This window comes from Corvus cornix, chromosome 1A, assembly GCF_000738735.6.
Source record: "Corvus cornix cornix isolate S_Up_H32 chromosome 1A, ASM73873v5, whole genome shotgun sequence".
Taxonomy (NCBI): Eukaryota; Metazoa; Chordata; class Aves; order Passeriformes; family Corvidae; genus Corvus; species Corvus cornix.
In genome coordinates this window covers 1236952-1259471 of record NC_047057.1, presented here as the reverse complement: position 1 = coordinate 1259471, position 22520 = coordinate 1236952, and the positions used below count along the sequence as shown (strand labels likewise).

Here is a 22520-nt window from a genome sequence, read left to right as displayed (position 1 = left end):
TCTGCTTGCTGTGTTGTTCAAACAAAGCCATTTGGAGCGTTGTCCTTGTGATCTGAGTCAGGGAGGTGCCTGGGATTGGGGAAGGAAAGAAAGGATTCCTTTGAATCCAGGCAGACCCTTGTCCTGCTGGTTGGTGCTGCTCTGATCGCCCGTGTGATGAAGGCAGCAGCATTTTCTGACCTAGTGGAGGGGCCAACTGGTTGTACTGGGCAGGAATTCCCAAAAACGATGCTGTGAAAGGAATGCCATGACCTGGTGGAGCTTCCCCTCCATCCCAGCTCCAGGAATTAATTCAGGAGAGCCAAATGAGAAATACTGGTACTTCCAGAGGGAATTCTTTTGGAGACAACTCTCTGTGCCCAAACCAGGTTGTTCCTACCTTTCCAGGGCAGATTCCTTTTCCCTGCACGCTGGGAATGGCTCAGCTCCTGTGTGATTCCAGAGCCTGCACATTTCCATCCCTATTCATCACTCCCTTGATTGGCACTTGGCTGTAAAACTGGAGGAGTAGGAGAAGCTGTTGAAAATAACAAGTCTAATTTGCCCAGATTGTCATTTTCCTCCTTCCCTGCCTGGAAGCCCCGTGACAGGGAGGATGCAGCTTGGAAAGGATGGGATTTGTGTGGTCACAGAAGGGTTTGCAGCTTGGGCAGGGTTTTAAAAACATCCCCAGTGGAACAGGGAGGCTGCAGAGGTCTCTCTGTGCAGTCCCTGAGTTGAATTTCATGGAGTCAGTCCTCACCTGCATCTTCATTTTCACATTTATGCTTCATTTCCTTGCCTGGGAAGCCCTTCCTGGTTCTTCCTGTGATTCCTGAGCCATCAGCATGGGATACCAGAGCTCCAACAGGCACTGCTGGCTGAGTGGAAATTCCTGGTGAAGCAAAAGTGGATGGCCGAGCTCAGCCCAATGCTGGCAGAGCCAACATTTTGATCCTAATATGCATTTTATTCCATTTATTCCATTTTCCTGGCCATTAATTGAAGCATTTTGTGACACTGGGTCAGAGGAGCTGAAATGGAAAGCCTATTCCACACTGAATTCCCTGGGAAAAGCTCCTGTGCTGGGACTTTTTTCAACCCAGGCTTTAGGACAAAGATCTTTTCTCAGTATCTGTTTGCACAGAGCAGCATCTGTTAAGCCCCAGTTCCCCCCAGTGCTGTGTGAGTGCTCCTGTAGCATTCATTTAAATCATAATAATTGGTCTGGGCCAGATTTAGCCATTGATGGCTCAGAAACTTCCTCCAGGACGGGTGATGGTTGAATCGATCCCTCCTGAAAGCTTCAAAATAAAATTAATTGCTTGTCCGATTTTTTGTCATCCTCTTCCCATTTAAGCAGCCTTTTCCCAGCCTTTTCTCCTAACACAAAGGAACATGATTTCCTCACTGCTGCTGCTTCTTCCTCTTGGCACTGCTGATGGATTGGGAGTAATTCTGCCTGGACACTGCAGTGGAGCCAAAGGGAAGTGGGTCCTGTGGATTCCAGGGGTATGGCTGGGATGGGAGACCTTGGGAGAGCTCATTTCATCATCACTTTAACCTTTAGGATATTTAAAACTTCAGTATTTGATGTTCATGGGCCCTAATCCTTGGCCAGCAGGGCAGGACTATCCATCCCTTGCTGGAAAAAAAGGTTCAACTTTGATGAAATTTGGGAAGACAGTCTTTTTGGACATGGAGTTACTCAGCAGCATCCCTTTATGAATATTGGTAAATTAAATAAGTCCTAAAAGTTCACCACCAGTTTTTGTCCCGTGGCCTCAAAAGACATCAATGCACAGCTTTCCCTCCTTCCCGTCTTTCCTGGAACTCATTTGTTTAATTAAAAAGAATCCAAACAAAAAAATCCTTGCAAGAAAGAATCCTCTGCCTACCTGCGGACAGAGATTGATTTTGTTGTCTTAACCCCTCGCTATCTCTTGAGTGAGGACATGTCCAAAGGCAGGGAAGGCTCCAGCAGAACTTCCCATGAATATTCCAGTGGGGCTGGGCAGCCAGAGGGACCTGCTGGAGCATTTTAGAGGAGCTCAGCTTGGCGAGGAGAGGAAGGGAAGCAAAGCCCAGCCTCTGCTCCTGGAAGTGGTTTTTGAAGCTCTGGAGGCTGTTTGGCCCTGAGGGCAGTGTGAAACAGGCTGCCCTTATCTCTGTGGAAAGGTGATCCCTCAGCTCCTCACCCTGGCAGATCTGCTGGTGATTAACCCCAAAGGTGTTCCCAGCTCTGCCTTGGAGAGGGAAAAGCAGTGGGAAAAGAGCTTGGATCTGGTGATGCAGAAATTCCTGGGATTTGGAGCAGCTCTGCAGTGAGTGGGGAAAAGGTGCTGTGTCCTGCAGGGAAACCAAGGCTTTGGGAAGCTCAGGAGGTGTCTGGGAATTCACATTCCAGGTTGGGATGAAGGTCACCACTCCATGCAAATAATTCTGGTTGTAGAGCTGAGATCCAAACCTGAGCTGTGGGGCTTTTCCTCTCACCTTTGGCTCCCAAGAAGCTCCTGAACGCTGAACTTGGGATCGGGTTCTCGGGCTGAATTTAATGGAGCAATTAAAAAACCCCTTCCCAGCATTTCCAGGTGCCACAGGACTTTTCCTTTCAGTGCTTTTGGGTTTTTAATGACTGCAGGGAGTTCCAGCTGCCTCCTGCTTCTCCTGCTCACTTCAGGATGCTCATCCTCACTTGCTCTGCACCAAAGGGATTGGATATATCCAAGCAACGGAAGGATCCTGCATCAAATCATCCCAAATGGTCAGAATTACCCAACCCCTGCTGTTCATTGGGATCTCTTCCCTTAGTTTAGGATGAGCAATGGAGCTGGGAAGGGGCTGGAGCCCCAGGAGTGGCTGAGGGAGCTGGGAAGGGGCTCAGCCTGGAGCAAAGGAGGCTCCAGGGGGACCTTGTGGCTCTGCACAAGTCCCTGACAGGAGGGGGCAGCCGGGGGGGTCGGGCTCTGCTCCCAGGGAACAGGGACAGGAGGAGAGGGATGATTCTGCACTGCAGGGAGTTGGAAAGGCTCCATGAGCTCTTCTCCAGAGGGTGCTTGGAGGTGATAAACTCAGGAGGTTGGGACAAAGCTCCTGGGACAGGTCACAGCTTGAGTTTCTTCAGCTGTTTCCAAAGGGATCAGGGTGCTGCATATTCCCATTCTGTTAAAAAAGTCTGGGCAAGCTCAGGAAGTGGAATTGGGAAAGAATCCCAGAATCCCAGAATGGTTTGGGTGGGAAGGGACCTTGAAGGCCATCCAGTGCCACCCCTGCCATGGCAGGGACACCTCCCACTATCCCAGGCTGCTCCAAGCCCCAGTGTCCAGCCTGGCCTTGGACACTTCCAGGGATCCAGGGGCAGCCACAGCTCCTCTACCAGGACAACCCATCCTTCTCTCCCTTGGGGTGGGGGTGATGTTCCCTTGTTCCCCCTCTCTGGGCAGCCAAGGTTTTCCTCAAAAGCTGCATCTCAGGTTGTTCCAGCTGCTCTCTGATGGGTGTTTTTGTAGTGTTGGGCTTGAGGTTTTTCATTCTTTTTATTCACTTTTGCTCTCTCCGTGTTTTTCCCGCCACAGGTCCTTTCCTGAAGCCTTCTTGGGAGGCTTCTCCCTTCCTTTCCTTCTGAGTTCTCCCATTCTCAGCTTTTCTGGCTCTTCCCTTGTTTCTTTCTCTCTGTAGGATAAAAGATCTCCCTCTCCGATCCCTCAGGCTCTATTTATTATATCCACAATACTTTTAAGGGGTGAAAGGATGGGTTTGTAAGATTGGCAGTGAACTGGAGCCCTTTATTCCCTCTGGGAACACTTTTTTCCCCATCCTGGGACTATAAATCTGAGTTTGCCATATGTGTGAGTCATTTCCCTTTGATGAGAGTCTGCTCCTTTATATGAAAGGAGTTTTTAGACCTTTTCCTACAGGAAAATGTGCCTCATCCCAAGCACAATTGATACCCATCCTGTTACTCTCAGGAGTTTCACCTCAGAGGTGTAAAACCGAGTGAGTTCCTGGATCTTCCCTCCACATCCCAGAAGTTCCCTTCTGCTTTTGCTTGTCTTGTGAAGGCAAAGGAGTTTTGGAGGATTTGGGCTCGATTTGGGGGTTATTTTTGAGGTTCACATAAATTCCGAACCTGGATCCAGGAAGAACCTTCCGTTTCATTAATCCTACAAATGGCATTGTTAATCTCAAAAAGATCTTTTTAAGGGAGGCTATTTTTAATTTTTTGCCTTTAATGACTCCAGTTGAGCAATTTAAAACCATTCGTGGTTGGGGGATGTTTCTGTGGGTTTTTTTGGTTGTTTTTTTTTTTTTTCTAAAGTACCAGAGAATTCCCACAGATCTGGGGATAAAATCTGGAAATAAAGACTGGAAAGTGCCACTGCTGGGATGATTTTGCTGCACTCTTTGGAGCTCTTCTGCTCAGCAGTGATTCCTCATGGTGACCTCAGAAAAGAGCTGATGGTGGAGATTTGCGGAGTTGGATGGAAGTGGAATTCCAATTCCCAACAAAAAGAGCAGCTAATGATGGGAAAAATGTGCTGAGGATATCAGGGGAAATGTGCCTCACTTGGAGCCTAGCAGTGAAATGCACCTGGATTCAGCTGGGGGCTCTTGGAATTGGGTGTAGGAGCTGTGTCCTGGCTTTTTCCATTCCAGTGATGCCCCAAAAGTCTTGTGGAGTCTCCTCTTCTACCTGCAAAAATCTGAATATTTGCCATGGGAATACTCCTGGGACACAACCAAACAATTCCTTCGTGGAGATGAGGATTGGGAAAGCTAAATCTAGATGGAAAACATGGAATGTGGCAGAAGATCACACCTGGAAAGATTTTTTTCCAGCGTTTTTGGGTTAAACATGTTTCTCTTGGTCATTATTTTTCACCAGGTGGGGTCTCCTTGGAAGTCAAATAATTCATGGATTGATATTCCAAATCATTTATCTGTCATGATCAGCCATTGGGGTTTCACTAGGGATTTGTTTTAATGGATGTGGGGAGAAAAAGGGGATTCAGGGGTCGGAAGAGCTGATTTCCAGGGAAAGATGGAAAAGTGTTATGTACGGAAACCCCAGGGAGACACGGGAAGCACCTACAAAGTGTGAATTCCCTGTGGGGTGAGGAGGGGTGGGAGTTGCTTGGGATGGAGTTTGGAACTATGAGGAGTGAGGTGGAATTCCAGGACTGTAAATAGAGGGAGAAGGATGGGAAAGACCTCCCTGGGACAGAGGGGATTTTCTCTGGAACTCCCTCAGACAACATCCCCGGGACGGTCCCACAAGGGCCAGTTTGGCCTTCCCTGAGGTGTAACCGAGGCCTCCTCCTGCTGTCCCTGGTTCCACACTCCTGAGGGGGGCTTTGCTTTCCATTTCAGGGCTGCTTTTGGCAAAGAGTCCGAAGTTCTGATTGGGAATTTGGGAGACAAACTGATCCCTCAGCAGGAGATCCTGCGGGACGTCAGCGACCTCAAAGCCTTGGCCAACCTGCACGAGAGCCTGGAGTGGCTGGCAGGACGCACCAAGGCAGCTTTCTCCAGCCTCTCAGCGTCCCAGAGTAAGTAATTCCCGTGGGAAACCTCTGCCTGGGGATTGGAACAGTGTAAATACAGGATTTTAGCAGGAATGAGCACCTTTTGTTCCTGCTTTTCTGTGTCAGAGGGAAGCAGAAAGCAAAGCAGCTTCGTCTCTGTTCCTCCTGGGGGCTGTGGGGGCACCAGGGGAGGGCTCCAGGAGCATCACTTCCAACTTGGAAAAGTCTTTCAGCTTTTGAGGGCAAAGGAGTTTTGGAGGATTTGGCCTCGGTTTGGGGGTTATTTTTGAGGATTTTGAGGGGATCCCAGGACTCGGGGATGTGGTGAGGATAGAGGGGATTTCTGCAGTTTGGTTTGTGAATCTGGAGCAGAATCCTGGGGGAAGGTGCCCAAGACTGGGGGCAGCTGAGCTCTCCTGGGAGTTGGGAATTGAAAATCAGCTCAGACTTTTTTTTCTGGGAATTCATGAGGGAAATTTGCTGGTGCTGAATAAAATCACAGCGTTTTATCTCCATTAAATCATTGTCCCTTTTAGCAGAGCTTCTCTGGGTGACTGAAATCTCTTCCTGTGGCTTCTAACTCTGCTCTAGAGCAGAACTTTAAACTCCTCACTCAGCTTTCCATGATCAGTTCCTTTGGACCCAGAAGGGTAATTAAGGTTATACAATCAATTAACAATTAAAACCCAAATTACTCCAGGTAGCTTTAATATCCTATAACCCAGACTTTGATTTCTCAATACCTGGGTGACAACACTTGCTCTGTTCTCGCTTTAGAGGAGGAAGAGCAAACAACAAAATTAAACAAAACGCAGTGGGAAATGCTATTAAAGTTCAGTAGCCAAATATTTATTTAGTTACTGGGAGAGTTCTTGGGGCTGAGGATTTATGTTCTAACAGTCAGAGCTGTTAAAATAAAACATCATTTGTAATTCCAGGTCTGGTTGAAACTCGGGTTTTTAAATAAATCAATATTTTCCAGATATTAAAGGGCACGAGCGTGACTTTCAGGCTTTGGAGAGGACGTTCCACGCAGTGGTGAATAAACATATAAAAGCACAGAGAGTAATATTTCACTTGGCAGTGTCCTCCTGACAATAAAAATTCATCTTCCTTTGTAATAACTTCATCCTAAAATGTCTGTACACAAATGCCAGGAGGATCTGGAACAAGGGGAAGAAGGGGCAGTGGTAGGAAATTACAGAGGCTGTCCTGACCTCATGCTTATAAATGAAATTTTGATCTTTAATTCTTTCTCTTTTTCTGCCCCAACAACTTGAGATTCAGTCCTGGTCCCAGTCAGGGCATCATCCAAGGACCAGAATTTTTGGTGCAATGCCAGAAATTCCATAATCCCAATAATTCCATGACGTGGAGATGGTGGCCCTGGATCCTGTCCTTGTGGGAAGTCAGCAGCTTTTCCAGCAAAGCTTCCTTGGATGCAAACAGGGAATTTATGAGCACAGCTCTGAATATCCAGAAAGTGGAGCTGCGCAAGTCTGATTTTGGGAAACCCTAAAAAGAGGCGTGACCTGCTGGTGGCTTTGGGGTGAGGCTGTCAAAGGCCCCTTCCCAGAGATAAAAATTCAATAACCTCTGGCTGTGGATGGGCTGCAATTATCCCTCATTTAAACCCGGCCTAGCTAACATAGGGTTTTATCGGGCTGGGCAGTCTCTGCATTGTTCATTATTTGGTGTTTGCTCAGCTGACAGCTCTTCCATGGCTCTTCCCTTATCTGCTCCCCTTCAGAATTGGATTTTTTATTTCCCCAGCCAGTCAGATATGACAAAATCATTTCCTTCTGCTCTTGTCTTTTGAGGGAATATAAACTCTTTTTAACAATAATCATTTAAGGATTAAAGCTGGTGGGAGAAGATGAATTTGCTGAGGAAGTCGAGTCAATTTTAAAGAGATTTTGTAGGAAAATGGAAGTGGGGTTTCCCTTCTTCATCTTCTGTGCTTTGTCAGCTGCAGACAGAACACACCCTCACCCTTTCCCCTTGTGAAGCTCCAGCCTTCTGAGGTTTCCTGAATATTAGAGAAGGAATTACTGTGCACCATGGAGGAGTTGGGACAATCTTCTTAAGATTTTTGACATTTTTAAGACCATTGCTTGCTGTGTGTAGGGAGGAGGATGAAAGATGAGCTGTTGGCTTCTGCAGCTGGAGCTGCCCTTTAAATTCAGCTGCTCTTGGCATCTCGTGACTTCAGATTGTTGTGATCATCAGGGAATGACTGACAGGCTTAAACTCCGTGTTGGGAATTGCTTTGTCATGGAATCATGGAATGGGTTGGGTGGGAAGGGACCTTAAAGATCATCCAGTGTCACCCCCTGCCATGGGCAGGGACACCTCCCACTGTCCCAGGCTGCTCCAAGCCCCAATGTCCAGCCTGGCCTTGGACACTTCCAGGGATCCAGGGGCAGCCCCAGCTGCTCTGGGAATTCCATTCCAGCCCCTGCCCACCCTCCCAGCCAGCAATTCCCAATTCCCAATCTCCCATCCAGCCCTGCCCTCTGGCACTGGGAAGCCATTCCCTGGCTCCTGGCCCTCCATGCCTTGGCCCCAGTCCCTCTGCAGCTCTCCTGGAGCCCCTTTAGGCCCTGCAAGGGGCTCTCAGCTCTCCCTGGATCCTTCCCTTCTCCAGGGGAACATTCCCAGCTCTCCCAGCCTGGCTCCAGAGCAGAGGGGCTCCAGCCCTGCAGCAGCTCCGGGGCCTCTCTGGGCTCTCTCCAGCAGCTCCAGGTCCTGCTGCTGTGTCCCCAGGGCTGGGGCAGCTCTGCAGGTGGGCTCTCACCTGAGGGGCACAGGGACAGGATCCCCCTCCCCTGCTGGGATCAGCCCAGGACTGGGGGGGTTCTGGGCTGGGGCAGGTCCAGCTCTCACCCCCCAAAACCCCAAATCCTTCTCCCAGGGCTGCTCCTGAGCGACTCCAGCTCATATAAATCAGGATTGTCTTTCTCTTCTAGATGATTTATTGAAATTAAACTTTTTGCATTTGTACCGTGTGTTCATGGCTGTTCCAGCTCGGTAGCTGCTCTTCCCTCAGCTCCTTTGTGTGGAGAAATCTTTATTTGCTCAGTGTGTCACGTTCACCTTCTCTGTGTGGGCCTTGTCTGTGTCATCCTTAATGTAGTAACAGCATTTTAATGCATTTTTCCAGTTGTAACTGGAAAATCAGGCACCAGCCTGAGAGAGGACCTCCTGACCACTGCCTTCTCCACAAAGAGGAAAATCTCTTCAGGAACAGACCCTGAGACCATTCCCCCTCTTCTTTATCCAGGCTGTGGCCACAGCAGGTATTTTCTCCTGTTCACCCCAAATCCAAGGGGGTGTGGAAGTTGTTTTCACCTTTTCCTCTGCAGATGGGCAGCTGCTGGTTCAAACTGGTGGTGGACAAAGTCACCCAGATCCTGTTGGTTCAGAGGAGAAGCAGAGGAAAGGAAGGAAAATCTCTTCTTGGCTATTGTATCTGCTTGGCCATGGCTCATGTCCACAGATCATTTTGTCCATCCCACATCTCTTCCCCCACAGAGTCCCAGTCTGGGTGAGCTACGACTTCATTCAAAAGCAGGGGAGGCAAAAATGAAGTTTGCTACAGCTTTCTCCTAAAATCCTGCATTTCTCTGCCACTGCCTGGCTTTATTAACGATAACACCAAGCATTTGCATCTCATTTTCCAGCCACACATCTCAAAATCTGCTTTACAAAGGTTCCTGAGTGCCATTACAGCAGCAAGCCCATCCTGGGCCACTTTGCCCCCAGAGGATCATCAGCCTCTCCTTTGCTTCCCTGAGCCTGGAATGGGCTTTGATGGCTGATCGGGAGCATCCTGCCCCACTCCAGGAATGATGCTTTTAAAATTGCTGCTGGAGCCCCTTTCTGCCACGGGAAGCTGTCATTTCCAGTCACTTTAAGGCCCCTCCAGAGTGGTGCAAAGGGGTTTCAGCACAAATGAAAATCAGGCCCGGTGTGGAGGGGAAATTGCTGCCTTTCATTCTGCAGCCAGGCCACCCAGCAGTGCCGAGCTCAGGCAGGGCTTTGTGTTTAACCCCCTAATGAACTGAATTCAGCTCCTAAATGGGGCTCTATTTCTCTCAAGCTGCAGCTGATTTTTTTTCCCCTGTCACTGAACTTGTACCACATCTTGCTGTATTGATTGCTCACGGGGAATGGAATTTTTTTTTTTTTTTTAAGAGCTCTATTAATAGAGAACCTTATTTAAAAGCCAGATTAAAGACGATCAACACGGGCCTGCCCTGGGGCAGGGGAAGGACTTGGTGAATGCTGTGGCTTCGTTATTGCAACAAAAGTAAATTTCTGACTGCACCAGAAAAAGCTGCCCATTTCCATCAAATGCAAACCATTAAATTAACAAGATAAATCTTGAGTGCTCTGATGATTTGGTGAATATTTTCTGCTTCAATATGACTTAATCTAAATGACAGCTTTTTATTTAAGCTTCATAAATAGTCTTATTTTCCAGTATTTCTTCTTTTCCACTGCCTGAGCAGTTGGGGCTTTTCTGGAAGAGCATAAATCCTGGCCAGCTGCCCTTCCTAAGTGCTCTGACCCTGCTTCATGTGATCATCTCCAATTTGCTGTGCCCCCATGGATGGACCTGCCCTGGGAACAGGAATTAACCTGGCCTGGGAGCTGCTGGGTCAAACTGGTGGTGGACAAAGTCACTCAGATCTCCTTGGTTCAGAGGAGGAGCAGAGGAAAGGAAGGAAAAGCCCTTCTTGGGTATTTTATCTGCTTGGCCATGGCTCATGTCCACAGATCTTCCTCTTGTCCATCCCACAGCTCAGCCTGTTCCTGCTCTGGGATGCTCAAGAGATTCCCAGTGTTCTCCACAGGGTGCTGCAAACCCCTCCACAGAGAGGCCTCTCCCCAGAGAGCTTGGGGTGGTGTTTAATGAAGGAATGAAGGAATGAGATCCCTGCCTGGTCTCCTGGGTTTTCCCAGGTGGGAATGCCCTTGAGCAAAGACAGGGAGCTCTGCCATCCTCACCCAGAATGATCTGTCAGGTCCAAACTAAACCAGGGGTGATCAGCTGATAATTAATCACCATTTGATTTGTAGCTTTGATAGAACTACAAATGTACGCGGACTTAGCAAAGCTGCAGCAAACAGCTGGGAGAGCTGAGAGCCCCTTGCAGGGCCTGAAGGGGCTCCAGGAGAGCTGCAGAGGGACTGGGGCCAAGGCCTGGAGGGACAGGAGCCAGGGAATGGCTTCCCAGTGCCAGAGGGCAGGGCTGGGTGGGAGATTGGGAATTGGGAATTGCTGGCTGGGAGGGTGGGCAGGGGCTGGGATGGAATTCCCAGAGCAGCTGGGCCTGCCCCTGGATCCCTGGCAATGTCCAAGGCCAGGCTGGACATTGGGGCTGGGAGCAGCCTGGGATAGTGGAAGGTGTCCCTGCCCGTGGGATTGGAACTGGATGATGTTTAAGGTCCCTTCCAACCCAAACCATTCAGGATTCTATAGCCAAGAGCTGAGCAGAGCAATTCAGGCAGAGAACGAGTGTCCAGCTGGGTCCCTCTTGGCTGAGCTGACTTCTGGAGGACTAAACCCCTGGAAAATTTGGGATGGTGAAGTGTTAAATCATCTTCAAGACCAGCAGGGAACTGCTGAACTCACAGAGATAAAATGCCTGGTTTGGTTTAACTGAGCACGAGGAGATTTTTTGGTTTATTTTAGAATTTTGGCAAGAAAATTTCGTAGCTGGAATATGGCTCTGCTTTGCTGGAGCTCAGGGATAGAACCCACAGTCACCAGTCACCTAAAAGCTCCTGTTTTCCCATCTAAGTGATCTCCTGGTGCCTTCCAGAGCCTGTTTCCCCTCTAGAATGTCTGCAGTGAAGCTTTTCCCATGGATTGCAGCCTTCCCCAGCCTCAGCGCTTTCCATCAAATATTTAATGGTTGAGGAAACGAGACGTTGTTTTCCTGGCCCGGCTGCTCATTTATGGGTTGTTGTGGGAGACAACACCAGGGATCTGTCCCGGGATCGATCCGGTGCCGTGGGGTCAGCACTTAACTCACCATCATCATTACGCTAATTACTCTCATTCCATCTTTCCTTCCTCCCACCCACCAGCCTTAAACGCAGGGGATTGTCATGTAAATAAGTGACCTAATTAGCGATGCTTTCAAACCGTTTTCCAGCCGGGTCCCGCGTGAGTAATGCCAGGAAATCGCGGTGTTGTGGGAATGGCTCCAAGGAGCCTGCTGGCCACTCCAGTTGGTTCATTCCATTAAAGTCCTTTTATCTCTCCTGGAGAAAATGATTCTCTGATAGCAAAGATTGAGAGCAGAAAGTCATCCCTGCTCCTCCTTGGTGTGACAGAGGTGACGCCTTGCCCTGCTCTGGAAGGGGTGAAATTATTGTCAAAATTACGGGATTGGGACTCAGAATTACAGCCCGGGTTTGACGTCACCATTGGGTCGCTCTGATCTCACCAGCACTTAAATTCCTATGGGATTTGGGGAAAATCATTCTCAAATGACCAGGAATTGTGGAGAAATCAGGCTAAGAGGCCGATCAACCTGCTGCTTGTCCCTTTTTCTTTCCCATTCTTCACCCTGAATTTGAGAACTCTTCGTCATTCCCATGGATGTTCCCATTCCCACCTTTCTCTCCTGGACAAGGCTCGTTCATTCGTTGTCTTCCAGACCTCTGGGCTGCTCCTCTTGCTTTGCAAACCAATCTGGTAAAAACAAACAGCCCTCAAGAAACCACTTTTAGCTATAATGGTAAAAAAAATATATATCCTTAAGGATCTGTTTCACTGTAGTTATTTTCATTATACTTTTACTCCTGGGAATCAGGACACTGATTAACTTCAGGAATTTTATTCCTTTCTCTTCCAGTAGGTCCAACAGACTGGGAGGTTTAAGGTTCTTTTGGAAATACATCCCTGTCAGGCCCAGAGAAATCCTGCATGAGGTTTTGCAGGCTTTTTTTGGGGAAGGTGCTCAGTATCCTGGAGGCCTCTGGGAAAAGACAGGAAAAGGGGGGTGAAGTTTTGGCTTGCTGAAGATTGATGGAAGTGTCTCCACTGACCTGGGATTTCCCCTGTTTTTAAGCAAAATTTGGCAAAGCACATTGGGAAACACCAAACAGGGGAAAAAAATCCTTTCCAGAACCCAGAAGGAGATGAAAGGACTTTTTAAAATCAAGTCACTTCTGAGATAATAGAAGTCAGCTCAGGAAATAATAATTCTGAGAAGGTCAAGCTCTGGGAAAATTACATTATAAATGACTGAAAACAGGAAAAATTAACACAGAGGAGTTTTGCCAGTTGAGCAAATCCTGGACTTTTTAGGGATATCCTTCCATAGCGAAGTCAACTCTGTTCCTAATCCCGTGTTAGGATCCTGCTCTTCACTCTCCCTGCACGATTTTACTTCATTCAGTGAAAAAACCCCATCTTTTTAGGGAAAAGCACCTGATCTTTGGAGTTTTTTAAATGAACCGAATGGTTTTGGGTGGTTTTCAGGCCTTTTCCAGACTTCAGAGTGCTTAAAGAAAAGTGTGGATCAACCAAACCTTCCCGGGGTTGTAGGATGGAGCTCAAACCTCCCCACACACTTCTTCTGTTGCCGCTGTATTTTATTTAACAGATTCCTTTCCTCCCCAATAATCCTTTTTTTTTTTCCCCAAGGCTGCATTTTTGCAGAAAAATGGAAAACAAACCACTTTTTCGAGGAGTTATTGCCTTTGGAAAAGTGCTAATTTCCTGGGGAAATTTATGCCCGGCGGCGGAGGCAGGCGAGGAGCTCCGCAGGCAGCGCTAACGAGACAATTCATTAAGTGCCGAGTGTACACACGCCGTAAAAAAACATTAATTCCCCAAATGAAAAACTAATCGGGTGTTTAGGCTGCTCTTTATCACCAGTGACAGCCTGGGCTCTGCTCATCATTAGTGTTTACCCAGCTGATACGGGCTGCAGCCCTTCCTTATCACCAAAGAGGTCGGGATGCTTTTTTCCAGCCTCATCCCTTCTCCCGCATTTGGATTTTAAGGGCACAAAGGCCATGGGAGGAAGTTTTCAGTGCCAGCCCTTCACTGTTGTCCTCTTGCTTTCCTTTTCCTTCTCTCTTGCTCTTTTTTCTTCCCTCTGTGTCCCTGTCAGAACCTCGAGGAGATTTGCAAGGGGAAGATCCCTCCCTTAAGTTTCTTCCGATGCAGCCTGAATTTTTCTCCTAGAAAACAGGATTCATGGGTGGAAATTGGCTCTGAGATTTATTAATGAGCAGCTGAGCTCGTTTTCTCTTCACTTCTGTTTATCCTGTAAGTGTAACTTTGTCCCTTTGGCACCGGTGAGTGCCCTTGCCATTGATCCCAGTAAAAGGTGAATTCCCAGTAAAATGGGGGGAATTTGTTTCTCATTTGAAAGGTCCTGATCTCTGAGAGTTGTCCTCTCCTGATGTTGGTGTTGTTTTAAGGAGGATCCCAGTGTTTCCATCGCTCAGCCCGTTGTGCAGGTCGGTATTCTCCATATCCCAGAGCTTTCCAGGAATCAGGACAAGGAGCAGGATTTGGGATTTGCATGGGATACTCGGTGCTGTCACCACCTCCCACACTTGGCTGAGAGACCAGGTGTCTGCAGGAAGAGGGACAAGCTCATCCTGGATCCATCCTTGTGGGAGTGAAGGATGTGCAGAGCCACTGTCCTTGGAAACTGCCTTTCCCTTTGGATCCATGTGAGGAAGACATCCCAAATCCAGGTGGTAGGTTGGACCGATGACCTTTAAAGTTCCCTTCCAACATTCTTAGTTCCCTTCCATTCCATGATCTTGGAAGTCTTGGGAGGTATCATTCCTCTGAGCGTTTTATTTCCCTGGATTTAAATTCTACAAAAGAGAACGATTTGGGTAAAAAGCAGCAATATCTGGGTGAATATTTGAAGTATTTGTTCATAACTAAGAGGCCCAAACATTCACACCTCAGTGAAGCACAGGGAAGATGTCAACCCCAAAATCCAGCTTGACTTCCTGAGTTCTCATCCCTCTGCCATGAATCCCAAGAACTGTGGGAGAATCCAAATCCAGCTCCAGCTTTTATGGCTCATTCCAGTCCTTTCCTTGAAAGCTGGAATCCCCAAATGGACCAATTTAGGAGAGGGCAGTGACTGAGCTGTACCATGGAGTCACCTTTTGGTGGGGCACAGACACCTTGGTGACACTCCTGTCCCCTCACAAAGTTTTGCTCACCAGCAGCAGCTTTCCCTTGCTCAACTGTGTCCCAGAGGACTTAACAGAGAGGTGGTTTTTAAATAGAGAAATATTTTAAAAATACTAATTTTTTCATGCTTTTCGGGTGTAGAAGTCAGAGGTTTCCTGGCAGGAATCCTGCTGAAATAAGTCCTTGATGCTGGATCTGATGTTCATACCCCACTCCTTTAAAAAATAATCACATCTCTCATTCTCCCCAGCTTCACCCAAAGCTTTTTCCTTTAAATACCAGATACTCTCCTTTTTCAAGGTGTTTGAGTTGTTCTGTCTCCAGTGGCATCGTCTCCTCGTGGTGCTAAAAGCTGTGGGAACGGGAGGCACGGGGAACCGAGTCAGCTGGAATGGCAGTGATGGATAAAAACGCATTATCCAGGTTTTACCTGCTGGGAACTCAAGCACAGGCAGAGAAAGTGGTGCCTGAGATCCCCAGGGAAGTCTCCAGCAGAGAGAAGAGTTAACCCTGACTCTCCAAAGGCTTAGTCCAGCACCTACCCTGTGACAAATTCCCTTTTTCCTGGGTTTTTTGGAGATACTCTTCAGCAGAGGAAGGAAGGAAGAAATTAAAATATAAGAAGCTGTGAACTGGTCCTTCAACTCAGGAGGAGTTTCTTGCTACATCTCTTTCCCAAAGAAACTGGATTTTCCCCAGTTTTCTGCTAGATTTTCCCTCAGCAGAGCTGTAAAATGTCTCTGTGAGCCTCTTCTTTCCCCCATAAAGCAAATTAGGGAATGCTGGGCAAATCCTGAGCATTTTGGAAGTTCCTTCCTGAGGTTCAGGTTGCAGAATTTGTCTCCTTGGATTGATTTTGCTCCCTGTGCTGTTAAACCACTGGGTTCTGTCAGTGGTCACTCTGCTCACACTTGAGTGGCTCCAGGGAATTGTTTAATATTCCAGAGGTCTGGCAATCCACATCCATCGATTTACAAGGCACAACCTGCCAGGAGGCACCGTGGAACTGCAGAACGACTGAAATCGGGGGTGACAAGGCCTGTGTTGAGTTTATTTTTCTCTGCTTTGCTGGAATGAAATGTTTCTTTTCCTCAGAGGGAGAGGACTTGGCTGTGATTTCAGCCAGGGAGGAGAAATCCCAAACAAAACTGGGACTGTCATCCAGCAGCAGGGAAGATCCACCTCAGACAAATTAATCCGTGAAGGCTCCAGGATGATAAAGGCCAGTGGAGCAGGACATTGGCCAGGGTGTTGTGGTGGCCAGGTGGGCTCGTGTTCAGCTGGGTGGAAATGGAAATGGGTGAGGAAGGAGGAGAAGGGGGAGAAGAATTGGATGGCTGGTCGGTTTTTCCAGCATTCCAGATATTTTTTTCCCTTTTCCCAGCATTTCAGCAGTCAGAGATCCCTCCCCTTTCCAGAGTGTGGTGAGTCCACACCCACAGGAAGGCTCAGCCTTTGCCCAGAGAAGTGCCCAACTCCACAGCCAGCTCCAAATGACATTTTTTACTCGAGGCCCTTTAATAATTTAGGCTCTGATTATTTTTTGCTGCTCCAGCTCATTTGTTGCCTTCGTGCTGCCAAGGATGATGAAGTAAAACTGTCTGCAGTGAGACTTAAAGGAATGGGATTTTCTCTCCTTAGTTCTTTCTGGATGTCCAGAGAAGAAAGGAAAATTGATGGGCTCTGAAAGGCTTCCTTGGAGCTCCAAAAGCAAAAATACACAGGAGAAATTCAGATTCATCCCCCAAAAAATCCCACCTGAGCCTTCTCCCTGCCAGGGGGCACTGAGCACCCAGAAGGATTTCAGTGCTTTGAACAGGGAGCGGATTGTGCCCGTCCCCCTCCTCCCCTTATCTCCACTGACAAATATAATTACAGTTTCACTTAAAGTGCTGCAAATGAATTGTGGAGAGGAGAAAAATGGCCTGAGCCTCTCCCTGCAGCAGGAATGAGCTGACTCCTGCTTTTCGGGTGATGGCTCCATCCATCTCCAGCACTTCCAGGGCGGGATCTCCGGAGAGAGCTGGCTCTGCTAAACAGAGATGATTCCTGCACCAAGTCCATCTCCAGGAGGATAAAAACTTCTCAAAATGTAGGATTTGGGGCTAAAAAATGATGTTTTTTCTTGCATGGTAAAGGTGGGGTTTCCTGCTTTCTGCTGTCACCAGATAAGAATCCCTAGGCCTGACCCTGGGCTGAAGTCCTGCCACCCTCCAGTGTCACTTGGAGGACAAACAGCTCTCCCCAAGTGCCTCCTGAGAGTCCTGGGACAATCTGGAATTAGAGGTTTTGTAAATAAACCCCTCACCCCCTCGCTGATAATTTCATTTTCTTTGTGGGACAGAGCTCAGTGAGCAGACAGAGGCTGGGAGGAGTCTCAGGGAGGGGGAATCTTTGTCATTCCCACCCACCCAGGCTGGATTGTCACTCTCATTTCCCTCTTGATTCCTCTTTCACACTCCAGGCCAGGTCATTATTTCCAGCAGTATTTGCCAGGCTCTGAATTCCTCAGCATTCCTTGGTTAAAAAAGTTACTCCGGGAATTTTGCTGTGATCTCGGGAGTTGCTGAGGGAGGAGCAGCCACGGCTTCTCTGGGCATCAAAAATCATCTACTTCCACGTTCTGTGATTTCCACACTTCTTTAACTGTCCAGTTCTCTCTTGTTTGCTCACCTCTGCTTCAATTTGTTTTGCACAAAAAAAAATTTGGGTTTTTTACCTCTTCATTTTTTTTATCTTTCTGGGCTGGATCTGAGGGTGTGTTGAATTTTAGGCTGATTATTTTCAGTGTTTAATCCAAAGCTCAGCTCTCCCAAAGCAGGGCTGTGGCTGTACCAAAGTCACACTTCCTTAGATGTCCCTCGAAATGGAATGTGATTGTCACCAGTTCCTTGGGAATGTACAGATCCTTCCCATGCATGGTTGTGTTGGATCTGGGAAGGGTCTGGAGCCCCCCCAGGAGCACCTGAGGGAGCTGGGAAAGGGGCTCAGCCTGGAGAAAATGATTCCATGATTCTACAAACAGGGATGCCAGGGATGGGGAGCTCTGTGAGGGAAAGAATAATGTTGCCACGTAAAGAAGAAAATATAAAACATCAGTGAATAAGGTTAGGCTGGAATTTAGATCCCAAACTTTGCTTTCCCTGTTGGAGAAGTGTTTTGAAGGAGCCAGCAAGGATAGAAATCTTTTCTGTGGCACAGGAGTCTCTACTTGAAGCCATGGGACGCAGGGATTGTGGGGATGGGACTTGGAGATCCCTTTGCAATCCCATTATTTAATTCAAGTGGAAGTTGTGCAAATCTGATTTCAGACTCTGCTGGTCACCCCAGGCAGGATGTCAGCTCTAAAGTGCTGCTTGAACAAGGACTTGGACTCGGATATTTGGGATTCACTTCCTCTGGTTAGGGTGGAATGTGGGATAACAGCAGGTTCCTCTGTTACAGAGCTGCTTCTGCAGCTGCAGTGGCTGCAGGGAGGAGACTCAGGGCTCAGGCCCCGGGGTAGAACACAAGGGATGAAGTTATGGAGCTGGAGCTGCTCTGGTGGCTGAGATACAATCCCAGGAGGATTTTTAGGGAGGTCTCAGTGGAAGGAAATGATCCATGAGCAGCTCTTGGGTGTTGCCTGTGGTTTAATTTCTTTACTGCCTAAGAGCTGTGGTTAAGGAACAAACCCAAAGGAAGGCTCCTCTGAAGGGATGGGGACAGGTCAAGACTCACCTGAGGTTCATGGGGACATTGTGGTGACCAAAAAGGACCCTCTCACCTGTGGGTGCCGTGCCTCAGCTCCCAAGCAGCTCTTTCCTCCCTCCCAGCAGAGCAAGATAAACTCTCCTGGATTCTGCAGCCACAGGAATTCTCACCCCAGAGCAATCTCTTCCCAGGCAAATGTGTCCTGGTGGTTGATGAAACCCCTCAGATCCACTTGGGAGTTGAATCCATTGCAGGAGCACTTTGCTCCTTGAGACACTCCTGAATTAGAGATGTTATTGCTCAGGAGGTGGAGGGAACACCCAGAGTTGGGATGGGAGCACACAGGGGCTGGATGGGATGGAGAATGTCCTAAATTTAACTCTTTTCTCTTGCCAGCCATGTCCCCAGGCCAGGACAGCCATGCCAGCCTGGAACACCTTCCTGCATCCGAGCAGATCCTGCAGAGCCTGAGTGAGCTGGCCAGGTCCTTCCAGGAGATGGCCGATCGCTGCCTGCTGGTGCTGCACTTGGAAGTCAGGTAAAAACCTGGAACTTGGGGGTGGAGCAGGATCTCGGGAGGCTGCAGGTGGAGATCATGTCCACAGGACATATTTTAGCAGGAGACAAATATAAACTTGTCCATGACAGCATCAAAGGTATGTCCAGAAATGCTGGATCACCAAATTGTGGGTGGCCAACTGTGGGATGGAGGCAGGACACCAAAGGTGGAATTTCCTGGGGACGTCTGTATCCTAACTAAAAAAGAATTTAGGAAGAAATTCCTTAATGTGGGTGTGGTGAGGTCCTAGCAGGGGTTGCCCCAGAGAAGCTGTGGCTGCCCCTGGATCCCTGGAAGTGTCCAAGGCCAGGTCAGAGCAACCTGGGCTAGTGGAAGGTGTCCCTGCCCACAGCAGGGGTGGCACTGGATGATCTTGCAGGTCCCTTCAACCCAAACCACTCTGTGATTCCATGATTATGGATCAGAGACCAGGAAAAATGTGATCTGGGGGACTTTGTCCTTCCAAAACACCCCAGTGGTGTTTTCCTGGTCTAACAGGTGTCTCCACAGTTTTTTTTTTTTATTGCAATTAGGGGCTTCTCCTCCTACTTTTTCCAACAGTAACAGGAACTGGGGAACCAGCTGGATTTTTTCCAAGGGCTGGATAGTTTCATGAAGTCTCTGACTTCACTTTCAAAGATCAAAGGCAGCAAATCCCTCTCTTCAGGCTGCCAGCTGCCCACTCCAGGGCTGGGAAGACATTTTTCCCTGGAGAATTGTTTAGGCCAGGTATATTTCCATTGCTTCCCTTTGCTCTGAAGCATCAAATAGAAGGAGATGTCAGAGATTTGATGGATCATCAGTTTGTTTTCTGGTGACACATCCCGAGCCACGCCGTGTCCCCGTGTGCGTGGGCAGAACTCTGCTGGAGTCAGTGTGGAGCTCTGGGAAAAAATCCACATTAATTCTTGTCAGCACTCCCTCATCCTGCCATCCATCATCTGCTGGGCTCAGAAGGATTCGAGGAAAAGGTGGTGGAAGTCTGGAAATGGAGCAGTTTTCCAGCTGTGCTGTAACACGAGGTGATGCCCGAGGTAACCCAGACTCGTGGGATGGGTTTCTGGCCTCTGTGGCTTCTCGTCACACTTGGGTTAAGCAAAAATCCCTAAAATGGAATTTAGGGATAAATTCTGCTGTAATTCAGAGCAGAGCACTGCCCAGCTCCTCCAGGGCTTCCAACAGGAGCCGAGTTCGGAGCTGTGAATTCACCAAACCACATCCCTGTGTCCAAAGGGTGGAAGGGATTGAGGAGAGATGCTGACATGAGGAAAACCCCAGGGAGGTGGGAGCTTCCCTGGATCCCTCACTCTGCATTTCCAACCACCTGCAGTGGTAGAGAACAACCCCAGTCCCTCTGGTGCCTGTTCCTAGCAGGATTCTCTGCTGTTCCTACACCCATTCCCTGGATCTGTGCCATTTCCAAGGCGCACAGCACAGTGGGAATTCAGCCACGGAATCCCTGTGCTTTCAGCAGGGACTCAGAGCACTTTTGGGAAGAGCTTGGGAATTTATCCCACCTCTGGCTGCTGCAGGTGCAGCCTGAGGAGACACAGCCTGGTAGATTTGGGAATTTGACACCATTATCCCATTTCTCCTGCCTCAGAGCCCCTGTTCCTTCCAGATGCAGGTTGGTATTGTCTTCTCCTCTTCCAGTAGCCCTGGACTTGACCCTGAGGTCACTGAGATCCTGCTCCTTGGTTTTGTATCTGCTTCCTTAGTGGAAGCATTTGGCACATTGAGATCATTCACCATTCCATGGAATCACATCCTACAATCCTGGAGAGGTTGGGGTTGAAAAGGACCTTCAAGATCATCCCCTGCCACCTTCCACTATCCCAGGTTGTTCCGTGCCCCATCCAGCCTGGGAATGGAAACATCTTTTGTTGGAATAACCATGAAATTTTAGACTACTTCATGTCTGTTACAGGATTTTCTTATTTCAAAAATAATATATAAAATTATATATAAGAAGCATTTACTCTGGGAATTGCCCTAAATTGGACTTGCCTGTGGTGGACACCTCAAGGGAATACGAAAGCCTGGACATCTCACTCACAGCTTTGGGCCACTCTGGTGTGAGCTTCCCATCTCCACGTGCTGATCCTGAGTTATGCTCCAAATGCCAGGGATTCTCCCCCAGGCTTTGATTTGTTCCACTGGCAGTTGAATTTCAGAGTCGTGGAATCATTTAGGTTGGAAAAGACCTTTAAGATCATGAGGTCCAACCATTCCCAGCACTGCCAAGGCATGTCCCCAAGTGCCACATCCACGTGGCTTTCAAATCCCTGCAGGGATGGGGACTCCAGCCCTGCCCTGGGCAGCCTGTGCAGGGCTGGACACCCCTTTCCATGAAGGAATTTTCCCTAAAATCCAATCTAAACCTCTCCTGGTGGAAGCAGAACCAAACCCTGTCCCCACTGAGTGATTACAAAAGTAGAAGGGTGGAATTTTTCCGTTCTGCTATGGGATTTTCTGGACACAGCACTTTCCTCTCTGGCTTTGAGAGAAAAGACTTAATTACAATTTTTGCAGAATCCTAACGGGATTTGACTGCACGGAAATTCTCCTTCCATGGAGGGATGATGGTTGGGCACATTGGTGAACAGGAAAGAGTTGCAGTAGTGTGAAATGCTTGGGAATAGGCACGATCTTGGAATTTTAATAATCATTCCACGAGCCCCGGCTCACCCATTCTGCCAGTTACCACTGCTACGAGGTTTTCATGGAAGGAGTTCCTACTGGAGCATTGGTATCGTGTGGGAAGTTGGGGAATTCTGGGAAAATTCAGCGGGATGATGGAGGTCAGATCTGTCATCAAGGGTCTGTTGGATCCATCTCTGAAGATGGACAATGCCAAGAGGAGGATGCCTTTAACACAGACATCACCGCCCATCTCCTAAAGTTATTTTTTTACCAGCTTGAGGAAGGAAAAAACTGCTTTGCACCCCACAAATATTTTAAAATGGGGCTTGTTGCATCGTGGTGTTTCTCCCTCGTGCCTCACAGGGTTCACTGTTTCCACTACCTGATCCCTCTGGCCAAACAAGGGAATTACGCCATCGTGGCCAACGTGGAGAGCATGGACTACGACCCCCTGGTGGTGCGGCTCAACAAGGACATCAGCGCCATCGAGGAGGCCATGAGTGCCAGCCTGCAGCAGCACAAGTTCCAGTACATCTTCGAAGGTCAGGCACATCCCAGTCCTTCCTTAATAAAGGCTTTTCCGTTCTCATCCCAAAGCTCCACGGGATTCCTTTCAGGGATAAAGCAGACTGAGGTGCTGTTGTCACCTACAGAATGTTGATGAGTGAGAACCACATGGGGTTTGACTGGCTGGGAGAGCTGGGAATGTTCACCTGGAGAAGGGAGGGATCCAGGGAGAGCTGAGAGCCCCTTGCAGGGCCTAAAGGGGCTCCAGGAGAGCTGCAGAGGGACTGGGGCCAAGGCATGGAGGGACAGGAGCCAGGGAATGGCTTCCCAGTGCCAGAGGGCAGGGCTGGATGGGAGATTGGGAATTGGGAATTGCTGGCTGGGAGGGTGGGCAGGGGCTGGAATGGAATTCCCAGAGCAGCTG

The 22520-nt window shown here is 48.5% G+C and overlaps 1 protein-coding gene across 2 annotated transcripts in view; it reads left to right on the top strand.

The window, feature by feature from the left end:
• Positions 1-22520, top strand: part of EXOC4 (exocyst complex component 4) — a 285356-nt gene that overhangs the window by 239145 nt on the left and 23691 nt on the right. For both annotated transcript variants that reach the window (XM_039570880.1, XM_039570879.1), the window contains 3 exons: positions 5350-5528; positions 18784-18925; positions 21953-22131. In XM_039570880.1, coding sequence (XP_039426814.1) covers positions 5350-5528; positions 18784-18925; positions 21953-22131 — 500 coding nt within the window. The remainder of the gene's footprint in view (positions 1-5349; positions 5529-18783; positions 18926-21952; positions 22132-22520) is intronic.